Source organism: Anopheles merus, chromosome 3L (genome assembly GCF_017562075.2).
Source record: "Anopheles merus strain MAF chromosome 3L, AmerM5.1, whole genome shotgun sequence".
NCBI lineage: Eukaryota > Metazoa > Arthropoda > Insecta > Diptera > Culicidae > Anopheles > Anopheles merus.
The window spans coordinates 10781930-10804028 of NC_054085.1; the positions used below are offsets into that span (position 1 = coordinate 10781930).

At 45.4% G+C, this 22099-nt stretch overlaps 1 protein-coding gene across 15 annotated transcripts in view; it reads left to right on the forward strand.

The window, feature by feature from the left end:
• Positions 1 to 22099, forward strand: part of LOC121600421 (MOB kinase activator-like 2) — a 113800-nt gene that overhangs the window by 84028 nt on the left and 7673 nt on the right. For 11 of the 15 annotated variants that reach the window (XM_041928998.1, XM_041929001.1, XM_041928999.1 and 8 more), the window contains 2 exons: positions 19113 to 19273; positions 21682 to 21778. In XM_041928998.1, coding sequence (XP_041784932.1) covers positions 19113 to 19273; positions 21682 to 21778 — 258 coding nt within the window. Of the gene's footprint in view, positions 1 to 6159; positions 6251 to 6278; positions 6369 to 13248; positions 14341 to 19025; positions 19055 to 19112; positions 19274 to 21681; positions 21779 to 22099 lie in introns of those variants that run through there. The other 4 variants (XM_041928996.1, XM_041928995.1, XM_041928994.1 and 1 more) reach the window with 4 other exon arrangements.

The following is a 22099-nucleotide window of genomic DNA, read 5'->3' on the forward strand; positions in this document are numbered from 1 at the left end:
GAAACCATTGCATTTGCCATAGAATTTGTTAGCCAACCATTCTCAAGTAGGTAGGTTCAGCCGTTCTGAACTGCTGAATTTCCCAACGCGGAGTTTCCATTTCCAAACCCCGAACACAGAGCACTTTCGCCAATATTGTTTCGATTTCAATGCGGCTCGAGTTGCTCATAAATGTCATACTTTTCAGCCGTACCCCCTTCACATTGTGCCTGGTTCTGGTGGCGCATATGCTGCCGAAGTGGCTTCAACATCGATCGCTTTTATTGCCTGCAGGCGGGGTGGGTATTCAGTGCTGGCCTGGCTAGCGTTGCGTGTCGTAGCGTAACCGAGAACCAAGCCCCGCAGTGTTCTCTGCATGCTTCGCTCTAGCGGCTTGACGGTGATATTTGCGTTCGATTTGCTTCAGTTGTTGACTTCGATACACCTTTAACCTCATACTGTTTGACATTTTCAGCACAAAATGTAAGTTGTCCAAGATTTCTGGGTTAGTCAGTCACTAAACAAAGTGACTCTTTCTGTCGGAAGTAACGCTTTCATCTTGCGCCCTTCTTGCATCATACGCATGTTAATTGCAGCCAGCAAAAAGACCCTGCCATTTACTTAACACCTTCCACGTATACTAACCTTCAGCAGTATATGGTGGTGGCCACAATAATGGCGACACTAATTTTTCAAGATCAAACATTCCGTAAGCCGCTGCTATGGCGCGAAGCACTCTCCGCGACCAAAGGCTTTTCCATTTGATTTACATTTAAACGGTGCTGGCTGTACTCTCGTTATATGTGTGTCTCTTTGGTAAGTGTGTTCCGACGTGTCGCTACTGCTGCTCATCATCACCCCAGAGTGTTGTGTTGCTTCATTTGCATTTCGTTGAACCTGATCTCACCTCAAGCCCCCGGGCCCGTATTGTCTCAGCCGGACCAAACCAGAAGTCAATTGGACGACATTGACGTTCCCTTTTTCGGACTACGGCGACGCACTGAAAGCCTGATGGACAGCGGAAAGAGGGGAACGAACAGGAGAAGAACAGTGGGGAGCTAAGCGGCTTTTCTGTCCACCTGGGTAAGAAGGAAAAGCGTGTTCTTCTGTACAGAGTCAGTAGCTGGTGGTAGCGGGTTCGGACTAAACGCTGACATCATTTTGTGTGGACGGGTTGCCTGCAACACTGTATGTGCTGTTCTCTTGTTCACTCGTGTTTGTTTTCCGCAACTGTTCACACTTCTGCGATAGAGATAGGACAGGATCTTCCCAAATCCAATACACTCGTCACAGAATTCACAGGCGGCGCCCTTGAAAATGCAGAAAACCTCACAATATACAGTTTCAGAAACTATGCTTCCCGCCACAAGTATAGCAAATCCATCACGCTCAAATGGGGGGAGGGCGTTTGTTTGATTAAGAAGAACTCCCCCAGATTGCCAGCATAGTAGACGAAGCCATTCTCTGACTCTGAACGACCATGTCTTTTAAGGGACGGTGATGCAATGCAACAACACGACCACCACCGCCGTGTGTTGTTAGGTGTAGTTGTTGGGGCACGTCATCGCTCGGAAAACATCACTTCCCAACCTCTCACCTCTAACACTTCCATCCTCGCGCCTTCCTCGGCCACTTCCAAAACAGCAACTACCAACACACTTTTCGGAGGTTTGCTGTATGATGCGTTTGCATAACCTCGATCGTGTACTTGCGCTGTGAAGTTTTCCGTTCTGACGCAGTTTTTGAAGAGTTTTGTTTGTTCTATTTGTTGCTGGTGAGTTGATAGATCTTTGGCTTTCTTTGCTTGTTCAGAGCACTCAGTGACCACAGTTAGCGTGGAAGAATATGGTTGTGCAAAAGGTTTTCGCATATCTCTGTGTGTAGCTGTTTCTGGGTTTTGGGAGTACATCAAGGTACATCATTGTTGAAGATTTACATCAATATTTATTTCGAACACAGTGACGCATAGTCGGTGTGTACCAACTGTGTAGGCCCTTTAAAATGTGTCTTAAACTTTCCATCCTATCGGGTCGGTTGCAAAATAATCAGTTGGTAACCAATGCGGTATATTTACTCGACCACTTTGTGTGCCTAATTCTACGGCCTACAGGGTGGGACGCGCCCTTTCACCGACTTCGATTCGCCCCAGAAACCCAGTTTCCTATATGGGGTGATGGTCAGCCTCTTGCGTACTGCACTCTCTTCTTTGCAAGAACAGTGCTCCGATTCTCGCCTGTAAACTCTTCTTATTACACCGCTACGGTGTAGAACTTTTCCCAAAATCTAATCACATGTAAACAGTGCCCCAATTTGCCTCCAAACCCACCCTCCCATCAGAACCGGGTAGGTCAGGTGTGTATGCTTAGTGCAGAGACCACCACCGGTGCGCCATGGATTGTTTATTTAGAACAGCCAAGCGGTTCTAGAAAGCGGTTGCATGGAAGTGTGGTCATCGAGGGTAGCAACTTGCCGTTGTAGTTGCCTCTACTAGTGGCAACTGTTTTTTTCCTTTTATTTCGATTGGTCCGATTTGAAAGTTTAATTGCACCTTTACTTCTCTGCCTCTTCCTCTTCCAATACACCCTTGGCTACCACTTTTGCGGTAGTTACGTGGTAAATTCCATTACAGTTCCCTTTCAGTGGAGGTTCTATGTTCCCTTCACCCACAACGCGTCAGTCACGAAACGCCAGTGTGCCACTCGAAGGGAGAAGAACACAGCATTAGGAAATGGATAGTGAGAAGCGCACACGCTCCTATATGGCCTACTGGCCGTCCGTCGTCGGTCATGGTTCATGTCGGCATTATGCAAATCGAGCGCGCAAAACCCGTGGTAACATCGAAGTACAATTACTGTGACTGTCGCCTGAGCGTGTATCGAGCGTTCTCCGAGCGGGGTTTGGGAAATGTGTGATGATGAAGCGGTATGAACCATCATAAGTATGTGTGTTTGTAACCGCGCTTAATAAATGGTTTATATGGTTACTTCTTTTAATACACTAGAACAATTACGGCAACAATAATTAATCAAGTTCGGCATCTGCTCTGAAATAAAACTGTCAAATGCGTTTGACAAGTTAGACCCCAACCATGACACGCTTCGTTGACAGTTTGACATTTACAACCCCTCTCGTGTGCAAGGTAAAAGCTTCTTTCCTTGCCGCATCGGCAGCAAAACAAAAAAGCGTCGCTTGCTGGGTTGACATTTTTGCACAACCGTTCCTCCGCTCTCCCCCTCTTTTTCTCACTCGTTCCTCATGGCGACCTTTTGTGTCTCCTCTTAGTGGTGGTACATTTTCCGTGTAATAATCGTTTGGTTCTTTCCAACATAACCTTCCCAGCGTTTCAAGTGAAAGTTATTTGTCCTAAAGTTCTTGAACTCACAGTTAAAAAACAACAACTTTGACACTGAAGAAAGAAACCTTCAGAATAGAATAAACTGGAAGCTTTCCGCTTGTGTTACATTAAGAGAGTATTGTTTGGGTGTGTGTGGGCATCCACGGTTGTCTACATTGAAATGGATTTCATAGAACGAGGGAAGAAGTGACAGTTTTTGCGTTTGACTAATCGCTTTTCTTTTTGCTGCTTTCGATTCGCTTCGTGGATTAATTCCTCTGCCCTTGACAGCATGTTGCAAATGTTTTTCCTAGGAAAATTCGGAAAATGATGGTGGTGGTGATGGTGAAACGCAAAAGTGTCACTGCGGCACATTACTTCCAATCGAGCGCAGTTAACGAACATGGCCACCCACCACTTCCCTTCGCAAACCGGCGAAACGGGCCAGAAACACGGCAATGTTACCTCTCGACCCCCGGTGACGGCGTTGGTCGTCATTTTCCTCCCTCCTCCCGTGTTGCTGTTGTTGTTGTGTGTACGACATTGTCGGTTTAACTTCAGTCGCATGCCCATGCCGGCCGACCAATGCTTGACCGAGAGAGCAGTTTGGAGCAGTAATTGACGGTCGGCGGTGGCGGGTGGCGCGTTACTCTCTACAAATTGGGAAATATGTTTTGTACGTGTCTATCGGTGTTCGATCCCGTTAGGCGGTTGGAAGTGTGCTAACCGAAAACGGCCAACCGACAGCAGAGGGGTTGGGTGATTGGTTCGCCGAATTGGAGACAAGTATTGCGATGAAGTTTTATTGAGCTTAAACTGTACGACATTGTTTTTCACTGCTAATCGTTAGTCGTAGGTCTTAGAAAGGTGGGCTACAATGTGTTAATATTGTTCTTTTTTTTCTTTCTCTACTTTTAGGTAAGTGTCGATTTAATTACGGAAGTGGGGGACAACATGCGATGGACGGAGATAAATATTCATCACGAGAGACGTAGCCTAAGTATTTATACTGTACCGATGTTCTTATGTTAATGTAAATCAGTTCAATGGTTTAATTTTCGGTCGTTGTTGTAAAACTGGGCCACTAAATCACCCATTTTCTACAGTGGACATCAACCACACCCTCCAATTTCCCTATTTGTCATATTGGAACTGCTTTCAGAAGAAATTATATAAGTTTAATTCTTCTATTATTCTATTATTATTCTTCTATTATTGCAAACGGCGATCGAGATGCACTAATGCGTATCATCTCATCTTACTAGAAAGTAGAACAACAAATTTGCCCTAAAACAACAAATTCTACGTAAAGTTCCAAACGGTACCTTCACTTTTCAGGAAAATAATAACATAAATTAATGAATTTTGGAATACAACGTTCTATTTGGTGTAACGTCAACGCGAACATGCCGGCGGCCTATCATGCTTTCGAAACTTATTCAATACCACGCAGTCGGATAGTCAATCCTTGCTATGGGGGTACGGGGTCGATATGAGGATTGAACCCATGACGGGCATGTTATTAAGTCGTATTAGTTAACGACTGTACTAGGCTTGAGCAATCCGGGCCATGAACGTGAACGTATTAGTTCTTTCATTTAGGTGAACTGAACGTGAATCGCGATTAATTCGTTCATTTCAGTTTATAAAAATATGGAAAATGTTTTCATTTCGCCGGAAGTGTTACTTTATTACATCTCGACAATTTTTTGGCAGACTAGGACAATCTTTATTTCGACGGGTAGGACGTTCTTTTTGTGAACGATCTGGTCATACGGTTCACGTTCATATTTGTATGGGAGAAATGAACGACCTGGCGTACTAAAACGTTCTTTATTTTGAAGGGTAGGACGTTATTTTCATGACCAACTCAGTGCATTAAGATTTATAAAGAATCGATGAACGTTAAACGTTCTGGTTCTTGAGGCACAACTCTAGGCTGTACTACGGAACCGCCCTCTGCTACTATTACTTAGTGAAGCAATCTAAAACAAGGATATTTACTTAAAAGTAAAAAAAAACATTTATGTCTAAAAGACAGACATAGTGCTCAAACAGGCAAACACTTTTCAAACAAAAATTGATAGGTTTGGAGGCAAAATAAAGCAGCAATCGACTGTGAAATAACGAATGGAAAATGTAAGCCGTACAGCTTAACCTTTCCACAGCAGCAAATAATGTGGTTTAAAAATTGACGTACAAAAGCAAAAGCCTTCCTTTCAATCGTTTGGGCACCAAGCGTCTCCATCGATTGAACATTATTCTGCCAAAACCAAATACTCGTTCCTGTTTCGTTGCGAAATTCCGCTACGATTTAGAACAGGGCATTAGAAAAAAAATCAAAACAGACTGTTTTTTTCCTCCAATCTTTCACTGCAGTTAAATTCCGCTCGCGTGAGCAGTGAGCGTTGAGTCTGCTGAGAACACACGAACCGTTTGCAAAAGTGAGAGATAAAATAATCAACCCCTTTCACAAAGCGATGGAGCTTTTGTTTAATTTCATCTCAATGTTTTTAAAAGCTCAACATTCGCTCTCTCTCTCTCTGCCAAAACATGCTCTCCCGTTTCGAATCTTCTCACAACTCACGCCAGTGAGAAGTGGAACGTGAATGAACATGACCGTGGTGGAGGAGTTCACCACCCCGTTCGATTTCTTTCAAACGGCTGCCACATACAAAAACAAAACAAACCACCCCGCACACACAGACACACACATACATACAAATGCGAGCGCGCGTTCACTTGCCCTGGCCGCTGGCTTGATAATTGAGCCACCCTCTGTGTTGTCGCGGGTCCGCTTGGCGCGGGCGCTCCGTTCAAGTCTCACTCAGTCACGAATGAATACTTCCCCCGGGTGGTGATTGTACTAGCTAGGTGCCGCGCAGCACACTTCGCGGACGGATGTGTTGTGGTCGGTCGTCCGGGTTCGGTTTCACAGTGAGTGCACCAGTGGGTTGTTACACGTGGAACAGCTGACCGAGTGTTTGTGTGCGGTTTTGTTCTATATAAGTAGCATCGTTTTAAATAAAAACACCCCGATCAGGAAGTTCAAAAGGTTGGCCAAAAAAAGGGGACCTCTATGCAGGAGGGGATCAATTTGTGTCACATTTGGTGTATGTGTGTGTGTGTGTGTGTGTGTGTGTGTGTGTGTGTGTGTTTGTATGTTTGTGCGTCCCCCTTGCCTCTGCATTGCAGTGGTAAAGCGACGAATTATTAGTTTTTACGGCGTCGAGAAAGTCGTGTGTTCCCTCACCGACTGTGTGTATGTAAAAGTTTGTGTGCTGTGGAGAGGTTTTCCCAATTTTCCAAACCCCCCCCGTAGCGAGAAAAGCGAGTGCATTTTTCTTAAATTTATTTGCTAAAGGCGGAAAATTGGATAAACCATACACAAAAGCAGCAGTGAAGGGGAGAAAAACACTCCTATTTATTGATGAATCATTGAGAAAGTTTGTTTTATCCGGCCTCCCTCTGCCCCCAAGGGTGAAAACAAGTGTGAAAATGAAGTGTTTGCGTTGGGGTGCCCCTTTCATCATCATCAGCGTGTCTGTGAATTAACTATTTGCAAAAAGCAGTGCAAATTAAACGGATTAATTAAAAAGAAAAGCACTTCCCACTTCAACTTGTCGGTGTGTGTGTATGTGTTTGACTGATTTAATTGTGATTCTGCTTCCCGGATGAATGTGTCGATTGTGTCGTTCGTATTTTTTCGTAGCGCTTATAACGGTCTTCTTCAGCATTATTGTGTTTTAGGCCCTCGTTTATAACATAGTGGGTGACTCATTTTATATGCGACTGTGGCCTCCCTCAGTTAGGAACCCGGATTTTGGGCAGCAGTGCGTGCGTATGTGTCGTTGCCGCATTTTTTTTTTTTTTTTGCGCAACAATCATTCACCACCATCATCCTGTAGGGGTGTAAAAAAGGCGAAAGTAAGCCACAGTAGCAGCAAACAACAAGCAGTTTGATGGTTTGCACACACACACATTACACGAGGGAGGCGCGTGTGAAAGCCAGCTAAATGGCGCACAACCGCACGGCGTCGTGAAAGTAAGGTGAAGTGTGTGAACACTTCAGCATAGGATTGGAGGAAAGGAGGAGGTGTGCTGTGTTGGGTGTTGATGCCGGTTAAAAAAAGTGTCTCATTTTGGTGACTTGAACTTCACCGGGTTTGCATTGAGCTTCACTGGGGAGCGTGTTTGATTCGCACTTGAGGTGTAGTGTATGAGTCATGCGGAGGCTTGTCGTCCAAACTAACCCTCCTCACCCCAATAAGACATCACTTTTGAGCGGGGGGAATCCCCCCCCAAACTTTTGGAATATCCAGGCGGTGGGAGGGATGCGGCTGTGTTGTGACTCATGAATGCTCAATGAATATTAAGTGGATGGATGAGGAACTCTTCCCCTTGGCCACGAGAGAAAGTAGTTCGTCAAGTGTAGTTTGAGCCTGCACGCTCGTGTGTGTGTGTTGTTTTTTCATCGTTCTTCTTCACGCAAAAGTGACCTTTAAGATGAGACTTGCGATGGCGGAAGAAGGTACCAAACGCTCAAGCTCTCGATATGATGATTTATGATGCGATTGATGTCATCAGTTTGCTTAACCTTTTTTTTCATATAATTTACAAAGCCTAAAATATGACGTCTTGCCCTGGTCGATTGCCTCATTTGCCGGGGCGCTTTTGCATATAATTAAATCGGTTTAACCTTCACCGAGCACATAAGCAAGAGGCGTAAGATCTTTTTGCACGCAATTCGCGTGTGCGTTCGCCAACCGAAATGAGTCATGCACACAAGTGTAATTGTGTAAAGCAAGTGACGAAATTCGGACTTGCCACGCACAAAACCACTACCCTGAATGGGCTTTGGTCACACGAAAGAACAATTCTTAGTGGCACTCACTTAGTGGTGTGGTGCCCTCTGGTGGCATATGAGGTGGGCTTAACCTTTGAACTCGTTTTGCTTCCCATCGGACCGACCCCAGCATGTGTTGGTGTTTGCTCGCTATTTTAGGTGTTTTGCTTTCAAAGTCTTATGAGAAAATCTCATCATTATCTCGTTTAGGTTTAATTTACGCGACCCCAAATGGTGTATCATTTTACTCCGCCTGGAATTCCAACTCACCGAGAACAAGAGCCGTTTTTGATTGCTGTTTCCGATTTTTGCCGATAAATTTACCTTTTCTTTTGTGTTGATTTTTACCGTCTCCCAATTTCCAATAATCGCACCGGAACGGAATAAAACGATAAAGATATTATCCGGGGCTTTTTTTGTGGACAGACAAAGGACACAATCTGTGTCCTTTTCCAAAGAAAGCAACCATATTTCAAGCGTTTTGGGCTGTGAAAACTGCTGCCTTGGCAATTGTATTTTCCGCCTCGTTTTGCATTTAAGAATCTCTGTCTTTCTCTCTCTTCAGTCTCGAATGTCTGTCGAATCTTGCGTAAAAGAAAAATCAGTAAAAGCAATCAAGCACATCCCAACAACTCGAGCTAGAAGAAAAGAACAATTTGGTAGTAGTGCTGGTGGTGATGGTGCTTATGCTCCGCTGCTGTGTCCGCGGTGTACAATAATATTAATATTTTTTGCGACAAAAAACTGAGGAGGAAAAAGAGCCAAAAGTGGGCTTAAATCACATCCAATTAGAGGGGTTTTTTGGGAGAGGACTATAATCGCTTTTTCTTTTGTGTTGCCTGTGCCACTGATACAGCCTTGACTCGCGTTTTTCCTCCCTCCCGTGTGGCATCGTAAACCTGTGTATATGTGTGTGTGTGGTTGGATGAAAGTTCTTACTGTCTGCCATTTCTTTCGACTTCCTGTGTCCCCGCCCCTTCCAGCATGCTGAGAAGAGGCAAATAAAAGATGCGCTGAAATGCGGGAACCTTGGAGCAGACGCGCTTTTGCACGCTTTTCTTTTATTTTGTCCACTCCACTCCACACGCGGGTTTTGCCAGCAGTCGGTCCGGAACCGTGGCGGCAGAGAATGGGTTTCCATAGAGGGAGGGGAGGGAGGGCCAAAAGGTTCTTCAACCTTTGCGAGTAGGGAATAAAAGTTTCTTTTTTATTATTACTGCACCTTCCCCCCCCCCTGAACTCCTCTGGGGGGTACCGTTTGTTCCACCACGGGATAACGGTAGCAGTTGGAGCAGTTTTTCCTCCAGACGGTGGGGGATTATGCGTTTGCTTTCGTCGTGCTTTTGGTGATATGTGGAACGGGTTCTGTGGTCGAAAGAAAAAGATACCCTCCGCTCTCCACCCGTTTTGGCTGACTTTCATGAAGCGCTCGGGCGTAATAAATCACCGAAACGGACAGATTTTCCACCATTTATTGGCTGTCATTAATGCGAAAGCTTCGACTGGTGTGTGATGTGTGTGTTTGTGTGTAGCTTTCCACCGTGCAGAACAGATAGGTAGGGTCGTTTTTATTTGCTTTTAACTGCAGTCGGAAGTATTGCGGGATCGTTTTTCGTGTGGCTGAACGAATTTCTAATGAGAAAAGTACAGCTGCAGAAGCAAATCATGATGCGGTCATTCGTCTCTTTTCGAAGAGTTTTTAATGTGATTTTGAAGCATAGAACAGATAGGTAGGGTCGTTTTTATTTGCTTTTAACTGCAGTCGGAAGTATTGCGGGATCGTTTTTCGTGTGGCTGAACGAATTTCTAATGAGAAAAGTACAGCTGCAGAAGCAAATCATGATGCGGTCATTCGTCTCTTTTCGAAGAGTTTTTAATGTGATTTTGAAGCATAACATGTATTTATTTTCGATACGTTCTAGCACATTTCAGTGTGCAACCTTTTCAAAATGGGCCGTACAAAAATGATGACTCGAATGGTCAGTGTAACCGAACCAAACTACCGACTCATTTTGGCACGATTTCCCAACCTCTTCGAAAACAGCTGGCCTTCAGACACACAGAAGCACACACACACAGCAGCATATGGTTTTGGGGTGGTTGGGTGTGAATTTTCCACAAACAACGGCAGCATTTGTGTCCTGGGCCCCTTTCCTTCTCGCGCGCCCTCCCATGTACACTACTATTGTGTTGCTATTGTGAGCCAAAGTCACAAATTGTTCCGCCGTCGCGCAGGGAGCGGCAGGGAACAGGGAAGGTGGAATGGGTTTTGCCGCATGAACTTTTTCCCGTGGCCCTCCGTCGCCCTGGTAGGCATATTTCGAGCGACAGAAGAGGAGGGGAAAAAGAAGGGAGATAAAAAGCAGGCAACGGAAACGGTGGAAAAACGATAAAGCTCTATGCCGAAAGAATCCAAGGTCATTAGTGTATTTTGTTGGTTGATGGTGGTGGTGGTGGTGGTGGTGGTGTAGTAGTTGTGTTGTGTTCGGCGTTGCGCGTTCGCTAACGATCCGTGTGCCCCTCCACCCGCCCTCAGAGCATAAAACATTATTTTCCTTTGCTTTGGCATTTCTTCTTGGCACACAATGCTCTTTTCCTTCTCCTCCCATTTCGTGTCGGATTGTTCTGGAACGCAGCACAGAGTCTATATTTTTGGCCAGCAAAAAAAAAAGCAAAGGGAAAAACCCCTTGTGTGTGTATATAAGCGTGCTGTTGTGTTTATCTGCAGTGCCAAAAAAAAAGCTTCGAAAAAACAACAAAACAAGCATAAACGAAGAAGTTGAAAAAGAGCGAGAGAAAAACACAGTCACAATTGAAGTCCTTTCGTGACGACGACAAGAAAGCTCACTGTAGTGTCTAAGCTCACACAGCTAAAGCTTTATAGCCACACGGCAGCAGAACCACGGAGGATTAAGGGGTCCCGGGTCTCCGGGTCGTCGATACTGCCGTCGAGAATGTTCTACTTGCTGTGCTCTCTTACCCTGTGTCCGTCCGCCGCCGAAAAGATGCCGTACACGTGCGCCCAAACGGTTGAAGGATAATTGATCCTGTTGATTGCCGAGGTGCCGTCAGCTGCACATGTTTGTCTTTGGCATGCGTCCCCATTCTACGGCATCTTTTGTGACACCGAGCTTCACCAGCGTCTATGGGAGCTAATGAGCCGGTACTAATCTGTTCAGAAAGGGAAATTTACTGCTTCATTGGGCGCGCGCGGGGGATAATTTATCACAAATTGGACAGACAGACTGATCTGAGTGAATGTCGTCTATCGCGCTCCTCAGCGACTCAATGATCTGAGCAAATATTGAACCGTCTATTAAGTAATCGTTTCCAATCTTTATGCTCTTTCGCTCTTAGTGTAGAAGGTTACAATTTTGCGGCTTGCAATACCCTGGGACACGATCGATAAGCGATGTATAAAGCACAATATGTATTGGACAGTCATGGTCGTAACAGAGCAGCATGTTTTTGTATTGAGCGCGGGGGATTTTTGCAGCGATAAGCAGCGAAAGATAAGCTCTCCAGAGTAGTATGATTACTTCCGTGCCGCAAAGCCTTCGTTCTCGAAAACCTCCTATTTGTTCCGGTTTTTGGGGCGCTAAAATAAATTCTAATAGCAATCAAACGCTCGTTTAGATTGTTGTCCAAAGTTAGACCTGCAGTGGAAGAAATCAATTCCCTATCATGAACACCACCACCAGGCCTCTGTTAGATAACATCTACGAGACGAATGAGAGCCATCCGCAGTTCAAAATCAGGGCTAAAAACTCGACCTGACCTTGTTCTTGTTTTTCACAAGTTCTCTTCTCGCCACATTCGATAGTGCGCGATGGGTAATTGCACCCACCCGCTGCATTCCGGCAGGGAAGGATATGAATTATTGAAGTCTAGGAATAGCCGCTGCTGCTCACCTCCCCTCTCATCTGGAAGACACTCGTGGGAATTTTGTGGAAATATTTGCACCAAGGTGTCGTTGTTTTTTGTTTACTAAAGCCATCCATTTCTCTATATCATGTGGACACCACATGGCTACAAGGTCGCGGGCCACTGGTTGGCTATCGGCCAGGCGACAGCCTTCTTGGCGTGGGAATGGATCGTTAGGTCCTCCGCATCGTCCAGGCACTGGTTGGTGCACGTGCACTCCCGAGTGGGTTGGCCTTATTTTGCTGCAAATACCACGATGACCGCGTGTCACAGCTGGCACGGTTCTTGGAATGTGCTAATGTCAGCACAACGATAAAAAAGGCGGTGAAGCAACTCTCTTTATCTTGCCATCTGCATAAGGGTAGAGGTTGTAGTAAATCTGGATTTTCTGATGTTCTTTTTGTAGTTGCAAAAGGTGTGATGTTTCTCATCAGGAGTTCCTTTTAATTTAGTAGTTTGCCAATAATATTGACGCAAAATAAGTTAATGTTAACATGCTGTTTGTTCAGGTTCAATTTGGAGCAATATTGGAAAGTTTTTTGTTTGCACAACATCTGTAAACAACTTGTCTTTGTCGCCCCTTAACGCCTGGTAGCGCACCCAGTTTCTGTTTGCGCTTTGAATCACGCATATGCTTCGGTGGCTCTTATCGACAGGGGATGGGGCCAGTGTAAACATACGGATGTGGCTTTACGAAATCGCGCAGAAAATGTCATCGGCTTTTGACTCTGGTAAACCCTTGCGTGAGCCACTGTTATCCCCCCCAGGTTTACTGATAACGGTGGCAGGGTTGGGGATCCTCCAGAAGTCGCGCAATCCCTTTCTAGTCGATCGCTTCCAACCTTGCTTCAAAAGATAAGCATACCTCAGGTGAGGTGGTTTTTGCGATGTCCGTCGCATATCTACCGAAGTAGTGTTGTCGAGTCACCTGATCCCCGGACATGGTAGGAGGAGAAGGTTGCTTCAATTGAAGGATCGAACGACTCGTGAGCCTAGCGAAGGGACACCAATACCAAAACACCATCAATGTTTCCTTCGCTACTCGTTCGGCGGTTCGGATTGGGGCCGGGATACATCCGGCGCGCAGGGTGCGCCGAGATTCTCCCTCCCGATGGTGCCCTGTGTCGATGCTTATCGCAACGTGACAGGGCAACATTCGCGCAACAGTCGCGACAAACACAGCTGTGCGATAGGTGTGCGCGCGCGCCAGAACAGATTGGGGTCTCGCGCGCCCATCACTTCGTTATCAGTTGACGGTTTGATACCGTGAGTGAAGGATCCACAGTGGAACATCTCTCCTGACACGCGAAAACTGTTTAATTTTGTCTTGTGAGCGAGAAAGGGAGGGACAAAGAAAGGGATCATATGTAACACACTTAGTGAGGCTTGATTTGTTGATCTTTGTCGTGATTGAGGTGTCGCTCTGTCCAGAAAATTTCCTCCGGGAAGCAGGATTGCATTGCGTGCGTGCACACATGTTGAGTGGTGAGGTGATCATCGAAAGCTAATGCGCAAAGGTGACCATGCTGTTGCTTGTGCACGGTTGATTTGTTTGTTCCGGTAGGAAGTAGCGAGCAGTATAGCAGTATGATCCATCCGATGTGGACGCAGCGCCCGTTCCATTTCTTCCACTGCGAGTGCATTCTACGCCGGACGTCATCGGCGTTCAAGTCGTCCAGGCGACGCAAGTACATTCAGCGATAACATCGCAAAACGGGTTGGGCCCGTGTTGATACCGTGCTGTGAATTATTGAAAGTGAAGTTACACCAAAAAAAGCGAAAGATAGAGAGAGATAGAGCGAGAAGAAAAAAAAACAACAAAAAATCAGTGCTCTTAAACTTAGGCCTTATTGAGGCCTTATTACGCGGTATTCCCCCCTCACGTCATCTGTGATATAAAAAAACTCCCCCGTGCCGTGGTAGTATTTTCCATTACCGGTTCCTAGATACTACTACCACTATTGCTACTACTCGTCCTTCTCGAGACAACGGTTTCGGTCACATCTAGTCTCCTGGCGCACGGATCGAAACGCGATCAGTTTCGGTCGTCGTCGCCCGAATACCCGAAAAGCGGTGCGGCCCAAATGAAAAGTGTGTACGAGCGTGCGTCACCATCCAAGCTGGGCCTGATCGAGTGTATACTGTACCTGCGGAAGCCTATGTGGCAGGTGGGCATCGTACCGGCAAAGCTGACTGACGCACTCGGGTCGCTCGTGCGCTATGCTCAGGAATCTCTCAACATCTTCTTCTGCCCGACGTAAGTGATGCGGAAGTGGTGGTAACTTCCGGGGAAGAGGTTTTATATAGTAATTATTACATTCGATGACATTTCCTACACTAAGAATTAGTTATGAGAATCATCATCACTCACCAGCGTTAATCTGAAATGAATGAGTTAGAAAGTTTAAGAAATAACACGCCAAATGCTAAGAGTCATGGAAAATTATTGTGAGTGAATTCTGCCGAAGAGTTATATCACGTATCTAGAATATACTCTCAAATGGTTTGATTTACTGTGAGTGAGTTGTAAATCTCAGGAAGTAAAAATCAAATTATTCATTGTAAAAAATATTTTATTCACTGGTGATTTAATTAACCGCAAGTGAGTTACTGGTCACCGCAAAAAAAATTAAACCAATCAATGTACTTCATTCTCTAAATAGTTATTTCAGTTCACTTTTTTCAATTCAGTTATTTAAATTCACTCGTAGAAAGTGAGTTACTTTAATCATCTGAATCATGTTGGATTTGAATCACGAACGATTTGACAATGAGTCATGAAAGAAAAGGGGAGATATTTTGGAGTGTGAAGTGTAATCTCTCTTTGAGAATATTTTTTTTAGAAGAGCTATTGAACTCGTAAATGTCTTCGTGAGTCGAACTAATGATAGCTAAGAATCAATCATCGTTTTAGTTTTACACTCGGAAGAGTTATGATATACTTAGTAGTGAGCGAGTTGCAGAGAGTAAAAATCACTACTCAAGTTATAATTCTTGGAAGTGTTTTTCTGCTCAACATTGAATTGACTCAATGTGAGTTAGTTACTTATAGGCACAGAGAGTCGTTGATTCAACCTTTTAAAGAGTTATTTCACTCACTCTGAGTGAAGAAAGTGAATTATGAAGGAATTGTTTAGCTCACTAATGCACTCTACCTGAGTTGCTGTTTGCCACCAAGAGCAAAAAACGTAATTAAACCCCTTCGTGATGAATTAATTCAATGTATTCCAGAAGAAGATTTCACTGAATAATCTCAATCTGACTCAGTGTGTGCACATCACTATGCAAAATTCGTAACGCAACCTTATGGCGTATGTTGGGCTCTTGCTTCCCATTTTTTACGTTTTAATATCCAACAAGAGCACCTAGGAATATTGGGACCGTACCAATTCCTTCTTTAGGGGTCGTTCGTTTCATTAAAATATTGTCATTAAAATTGCTGTACTCGGTTCTCAGCTGTGGCGGTTCCCCCAACTCTTATTCGACAAAGATAGAACAACGGAACGTCAACGACATCTTAATTGCTGGTCACAAGCCTGGAAGGGATGGGAGAGTAAAATTGTATCACACTTTTAGTACCCCTCCATTTGAACACTGCCAGCAGAGAAAAGTACAGGAAGTTTAATGCCAATAACCGGTATGAAATAAACAGTACGGATCCTGTGGTCATGTGGTCTGGTATCTGCTTGCCGAAATCGGCACTCCCCCCCAACCCGCAGGGCAATAATTAACCACCGTGTGGCTAAGAATGGTAATAAAACTGGGGAGGGGAAATCATCATAAAGCGGGAAGGGAGTGCATAAAAGGAGACAACAACAAAAAAACAGTTGGCAACAGTGTGGTGTGGATCTACATTTTGCGCGGGGCCAACACGATATTGACATTTAAAGGAAAATGTTGCCACCATCAGTGACCATGAACTTGAAGTCCGGTCCTGCCGAGTTTGTAAAGTAAACTTGCCTCCTGCACTTTAAATACATCTTCTGTAATGTCCGTGATTCAGGTTCCGATGTTCCATGTCGTCGGCTCTGTTTTCGTATCTCCTACGTGAGACCGGAGGTTGTAGCACGTGAGTGCTCTGCGGTTTTACTACGCAAACAATTCTTCTACACCTTCTTCGCCTGGAAGAAGTTGTTATTTGCAGTGGTGACCGTAAAAGATCATTATTTGTCAGTGCGTACGCATTGCGCATAGGAAAGAGGGAAAGAGAGAGAGAGAGAGAGAGAGAGAGAGCGAGAGAGAGAGAGAGAGAGCGAGAGAGAGAGAGAGAGAGAGCGAGAGAGAGAGAGAGAGCGAGAGAGAGAGAGAGAGAGCGAATCTCTGAAATATGGACGACGACGTGCCCACGACGCACTTCCTTAATCAATTGAGAAGAGCTTCTTGTTTGTCTCTATTATTGCTCGGCGACTGCTCATCATCATCATCTGTGGCTACAGCGTCATCAAAACAATCGCAAAGCTGGAAGGACGAGAAGCGTTAGACGAGGAGAGGAACACAGGAGAAAATGAACTAATATTTTTTCGCATTTTGCGCTGTTGTTTACACTAGCTGATGATGATGATGATGATGATGATGATGATGATGGAGGCCGAGTGGTGCTGTGTCGGATGACTTTCACGCGAGGGATCGTACGATCGTCTCAAACGGGTGTCTCAAAACCTCACACTCTCCCCCTTCTCTTTCCCTTCCAAAGACATTAGATCACTTAGACTCAATTGACCTCTGGGGGGAAACCGTGTGTTGTGATGTGTCGTGCTTTACTTGGTCACCTCGCTCGCTCATAACCGTGATGATGATACGCGTGAGTAAATACGCAAGACACGGAACCGGTGCGCAGAGCGATAAAGACCAAGTAGCACCAGCAGCAGCAGCAGCAGCAGCAGTAGTACGCCAATATCACGCCAGCTATTACGTGCCGTTATAATTTGGCGTGTTTTTGTGCGCGATGGTGTAGTATGTTATGCCATGCCCGTGCTTCTCTCGCTCTCTACAACACGGACACACACACACATACAAACATTGATGAATGATGTGATTAAGTAGTGAGCGAAGAGAGATAGAAAGGGGGAGTGATGTACACACCCACGCAAACTCTTTAGGCGTACTTCCATTCCACCTTTTTTTTCCTACACACTACGAAGGGAAGTATCACCTGATATCTAAAGTAAAGGGGAGATATTAGAAGCATAGCGCGGGCACTCTGTTTTATGAGTGTGGTATGTATCCCCACGTGTTGTTGTGAGGCGAACTGGCGTGTTGTTTGATGATCATCACATCCATCTCACACATGCACTGCGTACATTGCGGTGATACCGTTTTACCGTACCACCCGCTGTGTTTCCGGTCAAAGTGTTGTAGCGCATAATGGTGGGGATCTCTCCCTCTCTCCCTCTCTCTCTCTCTCTCTCTTTTCCACGATGGTGGCGATGGTGTAACTAATTGAAAGGAGGTAGTTTGCGCCTTTGATGGGCGGCCATTAGCGCGATGATGCGCGAGATGTCCTAGTTTTTTTTATCGTTCCTTTTTTACTTCTTTCACTTCCATGTTAATATGGGGAAGGTGTCATGAGCAAAAAATGATCGCTCCATCATTAATACCTTTATGTAATTTGATTTCAGCACGAAAAACTCTCATATATTGCAAAAATCCGGTTCGAAGGACCAAAAGAGCGCACACCACGTGACAAGCACCACGTGGTTCACTACGCTCAAGTGGTAAAGGGAGTATTGCTGCTTGTCATGATGATGTATTTAAATTTTTTAATTAAAAAGATGCACACACATACACATACACTCGTGAAGTGCCTCGTGACAACACTGCCTAACTGAGGGGGAGCAGTGTTCGCGATAGAAAATCTTTATCAGTTGATTTGACCAACGCTCGGTCGCTTTTTTATGCTTGTTATCAAACCGGGAAGAGTCTCGTGATAATGTATAGGTCTACACTTCTCTTTTTTCTACTGCTTTGTCCTCGTGTTTTTGTGCCTTTCGGATATGAAAATGGCAACCCAGATGTGTGCGGTTAAATCACAAACAACCGCCCTTTTATGATTATTTTCGTCGTGCGTAAAATGAATCTGATGTAAAATGTGTGGTGTGAATTAAAATTCAACCGCCGTTGCTCCTTTCCCATCGGTCTTTGGCCGATGAAACACCGCAGTCCTCCGTCGTTTCGGTTCGGTTGGCAAAGATGACCCAAATATGTTGTGCTGGTGCTCGGGGTCGGGAAAACATCTGGTTCGCACGAGCCGCCAAAAAGGCAAAGAAAAGTCGGATCACGACTAGATCAAAGAACTTGATCGTAGCATGAGAGCAAGCGAAAGAAAGAGTTAGCGTATGGAGGAAGTTGCAACCAAGATAAGCGGTAGGGGATATAAAACAAAAAGAAGTGGAACATATTCACAGTTCATTACCTTTCCTCATCTATTGCCGCTAGTTCCGTAACCGTTGGATAGGGTTCTTGATCTACGCATCCGCTTCATGCACGATCGGCAAGAGAAGACGATAAGTTACGATCGCTTCAACAGCCACACATAACCAATCCCTCACACCAAAACACCCCCCATCTTATGCAGCTCATTTCGGCCTTGCACGTTGCATCAGCCACCCGGGAAGCAATGCATTTCGAAACGGAGGCGTCTAATCAAAATCAAATTCCCATTTCTCACGACTTTCCATTTCTCAAACTTCCGAGTGTGTGCGCGTCTCAAGAACCTCATAATTAAGCAACAAAAACTGGCTACCAAAAGGGGAGGAGAATGATGGGTATGGAATTAATGGTGTAATCTGAAATGGGAGGGTTTGGGTGCGTTATTTGGCATCTCCCATGATGCAACGCAATGAACTGAACGGTTTCGTTCTTTGCAGTGCCGCACTCAATCTACGACGGTTGGAAATGTTAATCAAAGCAACCGGCGGCGGCTGTGTATCCGTGTGTTTTTGTCGTGTGACAGATGTCATGCGTCTTTGTAGGTGAAGCAGTAAAGAGACATAATTTTAATGGTTTTTATTTCCTTTTTTCTCTTTACAGAAAAGCCCGACGCAAGGAACGAGACGGAGATTCGAATCAGGGCGACACAAAGCTTTACCTCGAGGAAGGGCTGCTAGAGCGGAAGCTACCGGATGCGGACCTGCGATTACTAGTGGATCTACCGGCCGGCTTGGACTACAACGAATGGCTAGCATCGCACAGTAAGTGTATATGAGGGACATTTAGACATCTCTTAGTCATGCAGCAGCGATCTCCTGAAGTAACACAAAGTTTGAAAGCGCCATCGTCAGTATCATCTCCCCTATTTTATTAGCTCATCATGTCATCATCAGAAGCAGACAACGACTCGAGCAAACCCAACAACACCTCGGCTAAACGAAAGCTTTTACCGGGGGATCATCATCATTTTTAAAAGTTTGCCATTTGGCACAAGTGAACCGTTTTCTCGATATGGATATTGCCTAACTAGAACTATACAAAAAAAGGAGCGATGCCCACCCTTGTCGCGATGAGCATTAATCATACACCATAACACTATACACTCTTTCTACCCACGTCAGGTTAACACACAATCGCCAGACGCGGTGTCGCCCACCTATTAAATGTTGTATATACACGGCCGATGATGCCGATGACACTGTTCTGTCTATCTTCTTCCAAAAAAGATCTTCCCCTTCGCTTCTTCCTCATCCATGATGAGATGCGCAAACTGTTGTGACACCCACAACATCTTTCACTCTCCTTTTTGTACACTTTTCGATTAGACGGCTGGGTGGGGGGGGGGGGGGGTTTGTTGTGTGTGTCTTTTAAGTATCTCACTGAGCAAGAAGCGCCCGAGATAATGTGATTCATCGGTTAGATGTTCCAAGCCATGTATTGGGGACCTAATATTGCGCATACAGGACAGAGGGGAAGACTGCCACCACTAGTGGCTTGTCAACGGTTTGATTCTGTCACATCGGTTTTGGGGTATCTTTGTTGCCCTCATTTTTTGCCCACAGCTTGATTGACAGTTGCTCGCGCTTCAGGAATGGTCTAGATGCGCGCCTACTACAGGTCGTAGTTACGCGAGAATCGTTGTACTTCAGCAAATAAGAAGAGGCCATCGTCGTTGGGGCTCATTCTGTTTCAAATCTAATCATCAAACGAGAATGCATCCGATAAAGCTTCGTGCGATAATTCCAGCTGTGTGTGTGTGTGGAACAGCTGGAATAATAACCTCATAATACTCTCTTGGAGTGTTGAGCATTCGCCATGCGCGCTGAGGGAACTCGATTGTCTCCGGGGGCTCGATTGTCATCAATCACAAGTGGGTGTTCCGGTTGTTTTTTGTTTCTTTCACCGTCTGGTAAGACGCTGTGGATCTAGAGAGTTCGCGTCTTCGTGTGTGTGTGTGTGTGTGTGTGTGTGTGTGTGTGTGTGTGTGTGTGTGTGTGTGTGTGTGTGTGTGTGTGTGTGTGTGTGTGTGTGTGTGTGTGTGTGTGTGTGTGTGTGTGTGTGTGTGTGTGTGTGTGTGAGTGTGAGTGTGTGAGTGTGTGTGTGAGTGTGTGTGTGTGTGTGTGTGTGTGTGTGTGTGTGTGTGTGTGTGTGTGTGTGTGTGTGTGTGTGTGTGTGTGTGTGTGTGTGTGAGTGTGTGTGTGTGTGAGTGTGTGTGTGTGTGTGTGTGAGTGTGTGTGTGTGTGAGTGTGTGTGTGTGTGTGTGTGTGTGTGTGTGTGAGTGTGTGTGTGTGTGAGTGTGTGTGTGTGTGTGTGTGTGTGTGTGTGTGTGTGTGTGTGTGTGTGTGAGTGTGTGTGTGTGTGAGTGTGTGAGTGTGTGTGTGTGTGGTGTGTGTGTGTGTGTGTGTGTGTGTGTGTGGTGTGTGTGTGTGTGTGTGTGTGTGTGTGGTGTGTGTGTGTGTGTGTGTGTGTGTGTGTGTGTGTGTGTGTGTGTGTGTGTGTGTGTTTCATACGCCATGCAGGCTCCTTTTTTGCTAAAAAAAACTCCAATGACTGTCCAAAAGATGTACATTCTTTGTGTTTCTTTTGCTGTTTTTTAACCCAGACAGCTGATTTCAAATGTCAAGTATCAAAAGTATCTTGAATCGCTCTCTCGTTTCGGCTTCATTCTTTTTCTGTGTGAAGGATGTATCCTACTCTCCACAGTTCGGTCAAACCTGTCAGACTCAACGAGACCTGTCTGCCTCCTTTTCCTCTCCGTCCGATGTTGGTTCGATGCCAAACCAAAACCGCTCGTGTAAAGCAAAAACAAATGCCTGAAACACACTGCTTACACACGGACAAAAAAGAGCCGAAAGTTGGTTTTTGGTGGCCGGTTCTTGAGCCATGAGCCGCCCCGTTTCGAACTCGTTTTCTCTCTGATATGATAAATGATGGCGAAGGTCGTCGCGTTCGTTTTTTTGCAATTTTGTATGCTATGCAAATGCTGCCGAAACAGCAACCACCATTATATCAGCGAAATATGTTTGCTTTTTTCTAGTTAGATGTTTTATTCTTTCTTGTTGTACCCTTCTAGTCCACACTTCTTTGTATCGTAAGCAAGCAACCCAGACACACTAATCAGCACGTTACAATCATATTTTCCTTTTTTTCTCTCTCTTTCCTCTTCTAGCCCTTGCGCTGTTCGAGCACGTCAACCTCGTGTACGGTACCATCAGTGAATTCTGCACTACATCCGGCTGTCCAGACATGACCGGCCCAGGAACTAGGTGAGTGTGTATATGCGTGTGGTCGAAGCCGCCACTGTAATGATCATTGCACGCACACTGCAACGCTTGCGATGAGACCCCCACAGGGTAGTCTGAAAGTTGTGGGGAAAAGCACATTGAACGGGGGGATTGCTGAAGAAACTTTCTTCACTACCACCCGAATGACGTGCAGCCGCTTGGGTCACGTTTCTCAACCTGAACCCGTTTGATGTTCCATCATTATTACGAAGTCAGTGCACGATCGGGCGATGAAACCGACACGACCCCGTTGTCGTTGTCGTCGTCGGCACAGCACACGTGCACTCTGTTCCCTAGAACTGT